Raw genomic sequence first — 13,546 nt, 5'->3', positions numbered from 1 at the left:
TCCTCTTTCCAGTAACTTTTTCGTGCAACTTTTGGCACATTCCTTGGGTGTGGGGAGCACACGAGGATGATCTTCATCCTCTCCTTCAGAGGATGTGAAAGCAGCTTTCAGCCAGATCTGATTTATTTGAGATGCTGTCCCAGATCTCACAAGAGTACTGGATCAAAAATGTCAATTCCCTGGAATTTGGGGTTAAACTGTTCTTATTCAGAGCCAGGCTGGGCTTTGTTTTTTATCAGACAACCATGGAACAGTTTGGGTGGGAAGGGACCTTAAAGATCCCCAAATCCCTTCTCCCAGACACCTTCACTATCCCAGATTGTTCCAATCCCTGTCCAACCTGGCCTTGCACACTTCCACGGATGGGACAGCCACAACCTCTCTGGACAGAACCACAAGAGGTTCTAAAGAAGTCTTGAACATTTCATTCATTTACATTTCAATTCATTAGTGCTTTGTTTTGCTGTTGATTTTTCTTCAAGCTGGAAGAGACCCACAAACACCACCAACATCCAACCCCTGTCCCCTTTCAGGACAACCCAGAGAGCAGCACAGCTCCCAACAACATTCCCAGTGCCACCCACCCTGCTCCCACCTCTCCCAGTGCCACCTACCTGTTGCTATAGGAAATAAAATGATGTGAAGGTAAAAAGAGAGCTTTTCATTTCTGATTCTAACATTTATAGATTTCCAAAAGTGGCAGTGTACTGGAGGGTGGAAGAGCCACCTCTCCAATGACACTGGACACACCAACAGCCCATCAAATTTCTCCTCTTAAAATAAAACTCCGTGGACACGCTGCTCTTTTCAAGGTAAAAAGAGAGCTTTTAATTTCTAACAGTTATAGATTTCCAAAAGTGACAGTGGATTGGAGGGTGACAATGCCACTTGTCCAATGACACTGGACAAACCAACAGCCCATAAAATTTCTCCTCCTCCATAAAAGAACGCAGAACAATAATTATTTACATAAAGCGCGCGACAAGAACGCAAACACCAGAAAACTCAGAAAAACTTTAAAAAAACCAAGGTGGCACCTACCCATGCAGGTGGGGACGGAGGAGTTCCACTGGGCCAGGGCCCCGGGCATGGCCAGGCACTGGATGGCAGGGGAGCCCCTGAGGCTGTAGCCGGGGCTGCACTCGAAGCGCACCAGCGCGCCCACGGCGAAGTCGCTGCCCAGGCGCCGGCCGTGCCGCGGCTCCGGCACCGAGCTGCACTGCGTGGCGCTGGTGCGGGGCACGGCTGGCACACAGGGAGGACACAGGCAAAACAGAGTTAGTGCTGGCAGGGAGATGGTGGAGAGAAGATTTGTCTGTTTTACACTGGAATTACTGAGCGTCTGAATGCGGAGAGGTGCTGGGTGCAGACTTGACTGTTGAGTGATTGTACCCAAAGCCTGAAGTGTCAGGGGGGGAATCCAAACATGATTATTGAATGATTGTACCTAAACCCCAAAGTGTTTAAATCCCAAAGGGTGGCTGAATCCAAACTTGGCCATTGGCTGATTTATCTAAACCCCAAAGAGGGGCTGAATCCAAACACAACCATTGACTGATTGTACCTAAACCCCAAGGAGGGGCTGAATCCAAACGTGACCATTGACTGATTGTACCTAAACCCCAAAGTATCTAAATCCAAAGGAAGGGCTGAATTCAAACTTGGCCACTGACTGATTGTATCTAAATCTCAAAGTATTTAAACTCCAAGGAGGGGCTGAATCCAAACTTGGCCATTGACTGTTCCTAAAAATCTAAAGTATTGGGGCTGAATCCAAACATGATCATTGACTGATTGTACCTAAACCCCAAAGTATCTAAATCCCAAAGGAAGGGCTGAATTCAAACTTGGCCATTGACTGTATCTAAACCCCAACGAGGGGTTGAATGCAAACTTGACCATTGACTGATTGTATCTAAAAACCTGAAGTATCAGAGTTGAATCCAAACATGACCATTGACTGATTGTACTTAAACCCCAAAGTATCTAAATCCCAAGGAAGAGCTAAATCCAAACTTGGCCATTGACTGATTGTATCTAAAACCTTAAAGTATAGGGGCTGAATCCAAACATGACCATTGACCAATTGTATCTAAACCCCAAGGAGGGGCTAAATCCAAACTTGGCCACTGACTGATTGTATCCAAAACCCCAAAGTATCTAAATCACAAAGAGAGGATGAATCCAAGCATAACCACAACTTGATTTTATTTAAATCCCAAAGATTGGCTTAATCCAAGCATGACCATTGACTGATTATACCTAAATCCTAAAGATTGGCTTAATCTAAGCATGACCATTGAGTGATTACTCCTAAACCCCTAAGCATCTAAATCCTAAAGATTGGCTTAATCCAAGCATGACCATTGACTGATCATTCCTAAATCCCAAAGCACCTAAACCCCAAAAGTGAGCTGAATCCAAGCATGACCACTGAGAAGAGAAAAAAAACAACATTTCACTCCCAGTTCTGCCAGCTCAGGTGATCTGAGTTCAAGTGGCTCCATGCCAGACCGAGTGGAGGTGGCACTTGGTGACACAGCTGGGTGGGCATGGGGGCACCTGGATGAAGGTTGGACTTGAAGATCTTGGAGGTTTTTTCTAACTTTAATGATTTAATGATTCTATACTTGAAATAAAAGCAGCTGGGACATCCAGAATCCCCCCACTGCCTCCTTCCAGAGAACTTTCCCCACACCAAAAGGCTGTTTTTACCCAGGGGAACCAAAGGATTTGGCAGTGGCTTCCCAAAACATTGTTTTGTCACCCAATGCAGGAGCCTTTCGGTTCCTCAGCTCCCTGGGCCTCATGGTCATGAAGGAACAGTAATTGGGAAAAAAATCTCCTTTGGAAAAGAGAGAAAAGGGGGATTTAAGTTGTGATGGTGCTAAAATTATTGATTTTCCTGTTGAATACTGGGAATTACAAAGACAGGAATGAGTCTGGCAGGTAAGTGAGGAGAAAAACCCATCAAAAAAACCCAGGTCTATTGCCAAGGAAGAATTCAATTAATATTTTCCTCTGAGTTGCTTTAAATTTATGAGTGTTTAGCTAATTAGAGTCTGGCCAGGCAGATCCAAATCAGGATCGCCCTTTTCCCCTTGCTTCCCGTGCAAGCTCTTGCAGGAGGGAGGAGGAAACCTTCCCTGCTTTCATCAAAACCTTTGTTCTGCTGAGCTCTTTGAAGATTACAATCACAACCACGGCTGTTTCACACTCATTAGGCAGGAATTCAAGAGAACAGATCTCCAACTACTCCAAAATCCAAACCATGCTTTGCTTCACCCCTGCAGAAGGCTCAGGTCAGGTCGTGCCAGTGTCTGTCCCCTCTTTGCAGCACAAGCCTGGATGTTCCCACAGATAACTCCAGGGAGCACGTGGGTGAGAAATCCCTTCTGCTTTCCCACTGTTCCATGCATCATTTGCTATTTACTCCCATAAAATCCCCGAGTTGTTCTCGCCCAGCGCAGCACAAAGCTGTTACTGAAAGGATCAAGGGGCAGCAGTGTGACAGCCCCGAGCCTGTGACACGCACACAGGGAGGATTTCCGAGCTGCCAGACGGGATTTCAGCTGCTTGCACCCAGCGAAAGTGCTAAAAATGCCACTGGGGAGAATTGCTGGGAGATAAATCTCCAAATTCCCTGTGTGACTCCGGGCACGACGCTGGGATGGGGCTGATGGTAATCCTGGGATGTGCAGGGTTCAGGCTGAGTGGGAATGAAAGGGCAGAATACAAAGCACCCAGAGCAGCCCTGCCAGAGCTCTGCTCCCAAAGGAATCCTAATTCCCTGTGATATTCCCTGCTCAGAACCCCCAGACACCAAAAGCAGCTCAGGACACTCAGGACACCCCTGGGAGCGACCCGAGGACACTTCCAGAACACACCTGAACTCACCTTGGTAGACGAAATGAAAGCCTTTGGCTGTGGATTGACCCTTGGAGCTGAATTTGATGAGGATCTGGTTGGTGGTGGCCAATGGCAAAGATTCCCCTGGATGGGGAGGAGGGAAAACAGGAGAGACACAGAGGTGGAGGAATGAGCCACAGAGAGTGGGTGTTGGGTGACAGCTGTGACAAAGCTGCTGTCTCCAGCAGGGACAGGGACAGGGGATAGGGAGCAGCTCCCTACCTGAGTGAGAGCCTGAGAGGGAGCTGAGCAGCCGTGAGTGCTCCGTGGGGCCATCGTGCACCTCCACCACGTCATTGAGCGCCGTCTGGAAAAAGGCAAACTGCCCGAAGAGCACTGTGGGGACAGGGACAGGGCTGGCACCGGCCACTGCTGTCCCCAGTGCCACCACACTGCCATCCCACTGCTGTCCCCAGTGCCACCATGCTGCTGTCCCCATGGCCATCACACTGCTGTGCCCAATGTCATCACACTGCTGTCCCACTGCTGTCCCCAGCATCACCACGCTGCTGTCCCCAGTGTCATCACACTGCCATCCCACTGCTGTCCTCAGTGCCACCACACTGCTGTCCCCAGCATCACCACGCTGCTGTCCCCAGTGTCACCACACTGCTGTCCCCAGCATCACCACGCTGCTGTCTCCAGTGCCACCACACTGGCGTCCCCATATTGCTGTCCCCAGTGTCATCCCACTGCTGTCCCCAGTGCCACCACACTGCTGTTCCCAGTGCCACCACACTGGCGTCCCCATATTGCTGTCCCCAGTGTCATCCCTCTGCTGTCCCCAGTGCCACCACACTGCTGTTCCCAGTGCCGCCACACTGGCATCCCCATATTGCTGTCCCCAATGTCACCACACTGCCATCCCACTGCTGTCCCCAGCATCACCATGCTGCTGTCCCCAATGTCACCATACTACTGTCCCACTGTTGTCCCTAGTGCCACCACACTTCTGTCCCCAGTGTCATTACACCATCATCCTCACTCAATCCCAGTGCTGTCCCCACTGTCATCCCATTGCCACCCCATTGCTGTCCCTACACCGCCCTCCACACCCAGCCTCTGGGGCCAAGGCATTTTCATGGACTCAGAGAATCCCCTGAGCTGAACCAGACCCCAAGGACCGTCCAGTCCAAGCCCTGACCCCCCAGGATTCCCAACATTCCAAACTGGGATTTCTTTTCCCAGCACAACCTCTGTCCTGCGTTTCAGCTGCCTTTATTCCAGGCAGGGAGTGACAGCCTGGAAAAATGGGAGCCTTTTATTTATCCCCAAATTCCAGAGGCAGCACCAGACTCCCCTGGCTTCATTAACTCAACATTTTCCCACTGATTCCCAGCCCACTGGGAATTTCCTGTGGCTCATTACCCTTTCCCTGCCTAGGGAACACGAGGCGCAGAATTCCACTGAGGAATTATAATTATTGATTAGCTGCAATGGACAAAATTGGACAAATCCAGAATTTTCTCTGACTCCAGCACAAAGAGCACCCAACAGCACCTCCTGCTACCTCTCCTGCTACCTCCTCTCCCATCTTCCTTATCTCCAGTTCTGGATGAACTTAGAAAAATTATCATTAAAAACCCAGCAAATAAGAAGAGAATCCCATAAAAATTCCAAGCATGGTACCATAGTCCTTGGGCACGACGATGGAGTACAGGCACACATGGCCACTGGTGTAGTTTTGGGGATAATTTGGGGACAGGACGACTCCATCTGAGCCTGTGTACTGCCCGCCACAGGGAGCTGCAAGGGAAAAGGATCATGGAGCATCCCTGGAGCCTGGAAATGTCCCCAGCCACCATCCCCTGCTCCAGGTGCTGCTGCCTGAAAGTTCTCATTGGAAAAATCAGGTTTATCCCACCCTGAGTTTGTGCTGGAATTATCAAACCACTAACTAATGTGGGATTTGCTCTGTTCCCCACTCACAGCTGGGGATGAGCTCCTTTTGCCACCTTTCCTCAGTTTTTCCTGCCACAGCCTTCCCAAATTAGGGATTTCACTCCTTCCCCCCACCAGCTGCCTCTTGATCCCCTTCTCAGCTCAAATCTGACTGCAAACCATGAAGTCAGAAAAGAAAATAAAATAACCACAGATAAACCCTAAGGAAAAACCCCTTGTTTTGTCACTGAGCTCTGTCCCTGCTCAGCAACACCCAAGACTGAGGGTTTGGATTGGCAAGGATCAGGTTTAGCCAAGGTTTAAGAGGATTCCTGACTCCTGTCCTGTGCCAGGCACTGAATCAGTCATGTCCAGTTTCCTGTCTGTCTCCAAGAAAACCCTCAAGAAAACTCCCCAAAATCAGCTCTTCCTTTAAAAAAAGAGCTGTTAAACCCCTGAAAAACAATGAAATCTAATTCCTGGTAAAACCCCTAAAAAATTATAGAAAAACTGAGAAAACCCCTGTGAATTAACCCCCATTTTTCCATGGAGGATGCATTGAGGGGTCCAGCTCTGGGCAGATCCTCCCCCCAGCCCCTTCCCGTGGGATTTACCTGTACAGGTGGGGCGTGGCTTGTTCCAGGTGGGTTTCCCATCCCCTCCCATCACACAGGTGAGGGTGGGGCCCCCCTCGATGTCGTAGCCCCCATCACAGTAGAAGGTGATGGTGGAGCCCAGCTTCAGGTCTGTGCCCACCCTGGTGCCATTCTTGATGGAGCCTGGGTCAAAGCAGGACTCCCGGGGGTTCTCTGCAGGGAAAGAGATAAAATTTTAAAAAACATATTAAAAAAATGTTAAAAACCAAATTTCCTAGGATTTTTATTCCTCGGGCGCAGCTCCTCTGCTGCTTTGATAAGTGCAATGGGATTTTTTTTAGGATTTTTTTCACCTGAGAATGTGTGGGATTTTCACAAGGACTGGCACCATTTGCAGGGTGTGGATTTGGGATTTGGTTTGGATTCTGGGAGAAGGGAGGCTCCAGTTCCCACCCAGGCACCCAAAATCCAAACTCCCTGTTTTGGGAACCACAGACTGGGGAACCCCCTCTGCCCATCACACATTTGTACCCTCAGCCTTTAAATCCTGAAATCCTGGGTTCCCCTGGGTTCAGTGGGGTCTTGAAGGACCATAAGCCAAATCAAAACTCTGATTTCACACAACCCCAGGATCGCTGAGGCTGGAAATTCCCTTCAGGACCATCGAGTCCAAGCTGCGACCCATCCCCACCCTGTCACCAGCCACAAGGACAAATCATATTTGAGATGGGGAGGAATCTCCATCTGGCACAGAGAAATCCTGGATTCCCCATCCCTGAAGTGTCCAAGGCCAGGCTGGATGGAACTGGGAGCAATCTGGGATGGTGGGATTGTTCCTGCCCATGGATGGGTTTTAAAGTCCTTTCCAACCCAAACCAGTCTGGGATTCTTTCATTTATTCCTTGGACACCTCCAGGGGTGGGGATTCCACCCTTTCCAAGGCCTGGCACCTTTTCCATGCAGAAGTTCCTGCTCATGTCCAACCTGAGCCTCCCATAGCACAACTTCAGGCTGCTCCCTCTCATCCTGTCCCTGTTCCCTGGGTGCAGAGGCCAAACCCCACCTTGCTCCACCCTCCTGGCAGGTAGATAGTGAAAAATTCTCTTCCTGCAGAGTTTAAAATCCCATTTCCACATAAAAACTCCAGAGAACACTACAGAGCTGTCAGGACTTAGATATTTTTTTCCTTCTTCTAACAGCTTTTTTTTTGGGGGGTTTTCTTTTCTTTAATTTTTTTCCCTGCCTGCAATATAATTAGAGGCTTTGATTAATCCTGCTCTTTTGTCATTTGGAAATTGCTCATTAAAGACAAGGGCTTTTCTGAGAGCAGTGGCTCTGGGAACAATTCAAGTGTGCTTAAGCATTAAATCAGGGGCTCTCAGATTTTGGGGAAGGTGTGGAAAGGAGAAACAGGAAACTGTAAAGCCCACAGGTTTTGCTTTTGCTTCTCTGCATGAAAAATCAGGTGATCCCATGGTTTCCTGTCCACAGCAGCTGCACCAGGAGATCCAAATGAATGGGGCACAAAAAGATGGGATTTTCTTTTTCCTCAGAGCATCAATTCCCTGTTTTGGAAGCCACAGATTGGTCAACCCCCACTGCTCATCACACATTTGTATCCTCAACCTTTAAATCCTGAAATCTTGGGTTCTCCTGGCTCTGTGGGGTCTTGATGTACAAATTTGGGACACTTTGAGCACCACTTTTTCTCTTTTCCTGTTTCACTCCTTTCCTCTTCACCTCCCTTTCTCCACCCTCTGCTTTGGGGATGCCAAAACACCAGAATTCCCCCTGGAAGGAGCTTTCCACAGCATCTAGAGCCTTGTTCCAAAGAGGTGGAATAATCTGGGAATAAGTAGAGGGAAAGCCCCAGGTAGCTGCTGGTGGGGTCTTGATGCACAAATTTTGGACACTTTTGAGCACCACTTTTCCAGTTTCACTCCACTCCTCTTCACCTCCCTTTCTCCACCCTCTGCTTTGGGGATGCCAAAACACAATAATTCCCCTTGGAAGGAGTTTTCCACAGCACCTAGAGCCTCTCCAGTTGTTCCAACAAGTGGAATAATGTGGGAATAAGCAGAGGGAAAGCCCCAGGTAGCTGCTGAGCCCCCAGCCCTCACCTGTGTACTCGATGACGAAGCCAGCGTTGCTGACGGAGGCGTCGCTCCGGAACGCCAGGAAAAGGCTGTTGCTGCTGCTCTCGATCCTCTCTGGCAGCTGGGAGCCATAAAAACTCCCAATCAGAGGGCTCAGGGAGTCAGGCCCATCGTAGATGTGCAGGAAATCGTAGCCAGGCTCCAGGCTGAAGCTGCAAAAGCAAAGGAGGAGAGCTTGGGGTCAGGACATATTAGTGGAGAATTCCGCGTTGATGTTCTGGGATGTGGAAACCCGGGGCAGGGACTGGCTGCTCCTGCTCCAAAATCCTGCCAGGCAGAGGAAATTCCTGCCTCTATCCATGTCTGAGGGATCCAGGAGTAGGGATGGAGTCAAGGGGTTGGGATGGGGTTGGTCTCAGAGCTGCAGCTGCTGCAGGGATTCCTGGGCTGTGCCACATCATGTTCTATTTATTTCTGGGGTGGAAGGAATGATGAATCTGACTCCATGTTCTCAGAAGGCTGATTTATTATTTTATGATACTGTATTATATTAAAGAATGCAAACTAAACTACACTAAAGAATATAGAAGGTTAAAGAGATAATAATGAAAACTCGTGACTCTCTCCAGAGTCCTGACACAGTTTGGCCCTAATTGGCCAAAGAGTGAAAACAACTCACAGCAGAATCCAATGAAACAATCACCTGTGCGTAAACAATTTCCAAACACATTCCACATGTGAGCAAAACACAGGAGAAGCAAATCAGATAAGAATTGTTTTCCTTTTTCTCTGATTCTTCTCAGAAGAATCCCGGCCAAAGGGATTTTTGGATTTTTCCAGAAAATATGTGACAATGTTCTGTCTATCAAAGAGGAACTGCAGCTGGAATAAGAGGATCTCCTCCCCAAAAAATGTCTGGGAACAGATTATCCAGGGACATGGGACAGCTCCATCAGATTCCTTCCCAAAGTTCAGACATCCACACCCAGATCCTCCCTCCCCTCTCTGTGGCCATGGCACCAAACCATGCGTCCCCTCCCCAAGGCTATGGCACCAAACCCTTGTGTACTCACACGCTGAACACCAGGGCAATGACATAGTCAGGGGACACTGTCAGCTTCCAGTCACACTCCTTCCCTGGGGGATATGGCTCTGGGTACTGTGGGGACAGGATCACCCCAGCCGGGCCCGTCAGGATCCCGCCACACGGAGCTGCAGGAAAACCACCAAGGGTGAGCCTCTTGTGAAAAATGCGTATTTTATGATCGGCTTTTTGCAAATATTCAAATGAATGTTATATGTGTTGTGTTAGGAAGTAATGCTGGATTAATCCTCTTAAGTAGTGTGTTAAATATAGTTTTAGGTTATAACAAAATGTTAAAATAGAAACTATGCTATGTAGGATACTTTTTTAAAGAAAGGACTCGCATTGAGATAGCAGCCACAGGACACCTAAATCTTTCAGAAAAAAAGAATTTATTGCCCTCTTATCAAAAGAAACTAACTTCTTCCCACCTCAAAGGTGCTGCTAGGATTCAGAGGAAGAAGCTGACACTGCCCAGACAGAATCCTGTATTTGAATGGAATTTATGCATCATGTATGAGGTGTTTGAATATGCAACAGGTTATTTTTTTTAATGGTTAATCGTTTGTTAACTGTGTCCTTTTTCAGGCTCATGCTGCCCAGAAAAGGTCCCCGGACCGTCTGTAACTCTTTGTATTTATTGTCTCATATTCTCCTAATTCAATTTGTCCAAATTATTATTAATTAATATTAATAATTATTATATAGAATAGAATTAATGTTAATTAATTCTAATTGTATTACTATTTTTATAACCATTTTATTACTATTAAACTTTTAAAATTTCAAAAACAAGTGATTGGCGTTTTTCACAATTTAGAGCACGCAGACTTCCAAAGCACCAAATGGGAAGCAGGAATGGAATAAAATAAAGGAGATGTGATAGACAGAGGGGATTGAGACAGCACAGAATCCTTGTGGGGCATTTTAGTGGGAAGTGACCCTGAGGCTCATGTAGGACATGAGGTTGTGGTGGCTCTGCCAGGTGAGGGCTCTGTCAAACACCTCAAAGAGATCTCTGGATGCCACCAGGACCTTCCTAAAATCCATAAGTGAAGAGCCAGGAGGGAGAGAGAGGGAGAAATTCCACTTTCCTGCTGCATTTATGGAAGTCCCTGTCAAGGCCTGCTCGCCCGTAACGAGGTGAAAACACGTCTGGGCCTAAATGGCTCTGTCGTGTTTACTCCACTTCCCAGCACATTAAATGCCAAGCTGATTGAAAAATCAATTATTGCTTTTTTAAGGCTCAAAGTGCCTGCTCGTGTTTCTCACCGTGGCAAAACATGACTGATATTTTTCCTGTCAGTTTTTTATTATGCAGGCTCTTTGTGAGGGCTCGGAGGTTTCCCAGATCGGCCCTCACGTATTTGGGGTGAAAGGAAGGGGGTCTGAGAGCAGATAAAGAGTGGGAAATGAACTGGGATGGGATAAAAATGATGGGATAAATCTTGGAAACATTTTCCATGAAGGAATGAGCATGTGGAATTTGATAAAGAAAAGTATCAGGTAAAACCCAGTGGGGCTTGTCTAGAAATGCCATAGTAGGGATTAGAGAGCTTTTTCAAGTCCAAAAATGGAGAAATGTCATCCTTCTGGGACACACCAGGAAACCACAGCACAGATATGGAAAATTTGGCTGAAAGTCCCCCAAAAATACCTTGGAGAAACCACCAAACTTCCCACATTTGGGATGGAATGAGAGCAGGGAGAGCACAGCCTGTGGGGAGGTCTGAGAGCAGCTACAGAGTGGGAAATGAGCTGGGATGGGATAAAAATGATGGGATAAATCTTGGAAACATTTTCCATGAAGGAGTGAGCATGTGGGATTGTCCTGTGAGCTTTGATAAAGAAAAATATCAGGAAAAATATCAGGTAAACCCCAGTGGGGCTGGTCTAGAAATGCCATAGTACCTGTTAGAGAGCTTTTTCAAGTCCAAAAATGGAGAAATGTTATCCTTCTACTGAAATCACAGTACAGATATGGAAAATTTGGCTGAAAGTCCCCCCAAAAATGCCTTGGAAGAACACACCAGCATCTCTTCTGTGCCCATTCATCCCAATTTTAACCCCAAGGGTGCCTTCCCCTCCCATACTGTAACGTCAGGGGAAAACTCTGCAGAAACTGAAATCTAAGGACTCATTTTTGAAAAGCCTGAGGGAGACAAGTGTTCAACACCCTCGGATTCCTTTGAAAATCCCACCCAGAGTCTCCAAAGGGTTTGAAGCAGGAGCTGGACCCAGCCAGTGGTGCCTGGGACTGGGAGGGATGCAGACTTCAAATGGCCCAAACCTCCCGGGGCTCTCCCAGCCTGGATTGTTTCACAGTGGTGCCACAAAGAGGGGAAAACGCATCTGAAATGCTAAATACCCCCAGTCAGCCCTAAATTTAACACTGAGTTTTCCCAGTTTAGCTCCAACTAGGCTGCCTCTCCCCCAGTTACTGATATTTCACTGATTATTCCTCCAAATCCTTTGTCACTTCATATTAAAATTGGCTGGGAAAAAAACTATAAACAATTGAAGTATAATTTGAAGTACAATTTGAAGTATTAGAAAATCAGCATTTTTAATCACAGCTGTGGAGACCTGAAGGATATTTTTTTAAAAATATTTCTTGATTTTTTAAGATGTGTGGAGTGAAATTTTATAACAGGGTTCAGGATGGATCTGTGTCCATGAATTCAGGATGTGGATCTGTGTCCATTGGTTTAGAACATGGACCTGTGTCCCTGGGCTCAGAACATGGACCTGTGTATATGGGTTCAGGACATGGATTTGTGTCCATGAATTCAGGACGTGGATCTGTGTCCATGGATTCAGGTCATGGATCTGTGTCCATGGGTTTAAAACATGGATCTGTATCCATGGGCTCAAGACAGGGATCTGTGTCCACGGAGTTAAAACAAGCATCTGTGTCCACAGATTAAGCACAGGGATCTATGTCCATGTGCCCAGGACATGGATCTGCATCCATGGGCACAGATCATGGATCTGTGTCCATGGATTCAGATGACAGATCTGTGTCCATGTGCTCAGATAATGGATCTGCATCCCTGGGCTCAGATCATGGATCTGTGTCCATGGATCCAGGTCACAGATCTGCATCCATGGGTTTAGAACATGCATCTGCATCCATGGGCTCAGAACAGGGATCTGTGTCCATGGATTCAGGACAGGGATCTGTGTCCCTGGGCCCAGAACATGGCCCTGTGTCCATGGATTCAGGACATGGATCTGTCCATGGATTCAGGTCGTGGATCTATGTTCGTGTGCCAGGACATGGCCTTGTGTCCATGGATTCAGGTCACAGATCTGTGTCTGTTTCCTTGTGTACCTGTGCAGGTGGGAGGGTCAGGCTGCCAGAAGAACCTGTTCTGGATCTGCACACAGGTGATCTGGGCCTCCCCTTGCAGGCTGTAGCCAGGGTTGCACTGGAAGGTGATGGAGTCCCCGGCCTCCCGGCTGTCCCCGCTCCGGCTCCCGTTCTGGGGGATTCCTGGGTCGTTGCAGGATGTGGCTGTGGACACTGCAGGGAATTAAAAGCACTCCTGAATATCAATGTTTATTTAACACCAGGCCTGCAGCACTGGCTGCCCTCAGGCTCTGTCCTTACCCAGACATCCAGGCCATGCCTTGTTTCCCCATCCCTCCTCCTTCAGCATCCCACAAAGTTCCCCGACACACAAAAAGTGCTTTTCCCTTTGCTCTGAGCATCTGCCACTCCAGCTGGGAAAGGCTCTGGGGACCAGCAAGTTCAAGAGCAGCACCCAGGGAGCAGCTTTGATGTAGAATTGTGCACATGGCTGTTTACTCCATCAGGCCAGACACCCACTGATCCTCCACGGTGCTTTTGGAGAGTTCTGTGCCAAGGCACATGCTGCAAAATCAACTCAGCCACCAGCACTTCACGCTTTCCCCTGAGTGCCAGAGAAATTTAGCCTCAAGATCTGTGAAGCATCAAGCCTGACCTTTCAGAAATG

At 47.9% G+C, this 13,546-nt stretch overlaps 1 protein-coding gene across 1 annotated transcript in view; it reads right to left on the bottom strand.

Moving 5' to 3' along the window:
• LOC128948759 (CUB and sushi domain-containing protein 2-like) overlaps positions 1 to 13,546 on the bottom strand; it is a 138,915-nt gene that overhangs the window by 47,786 nt on the left and 77,583 nt on the right. Inside the window, exons 23-30 of the mRNA XM_054293521.1 lie at positions 12,901 to 13,092; positions 9,556 to 9,694; positions 8,507 to 8,694; positions 6,405 to 6,599; positions 5,539 to 5,655; positions 4,132 to 4,245; positions 3,898 to 3,993; positions 1,042 to 1,245 (exon numbers count right to left, since the gene is read on the bottom strand). Of these exons, the coding sequence (XP_054149496.1) occupies positions 1,042 to 1,245; positions 3,898 to 3,993; positions 4,132 to 4,245; positions 5,539 to 5,655; positions 6,405 to 6,599; positions 8,507 to 8,694; positions 9,556 to 9,694; positions 12,901 to 13,092 (1,245 nt within the window). The remainder of the gene's footprint in view (positions 1 to 1,041; positions 1,246 to 3,897; positions 3,994 to 4,131; positions 4,246 to 5,538; positions 5,656 to 6,404; positions 6,600 to 8,506; positions 8,695 to 9,555; positions 9,695 to 12,900; positions 13,093 to 13,546) is intronic.

Source organism: Melozone crissalis, unplaced genomic scaffold (assembly GCF_028551555.1).
Source record: "Melozone crissalis strain CALT ecotype California unplaced genomic scaffold, PUWL_Pcris_2 ptg000156l_1, whole genome shotgun sequence".
NCBI lineage: Eukaryota > Metazoa > Chordata > Aves > Passeriformes > Passerellidae > Melozone > Melozone crissalis.
Note: the sequence above shows the minus strand (reverse complement) of the source record. Positions and strands in the feature narration are given on the sequence as shown.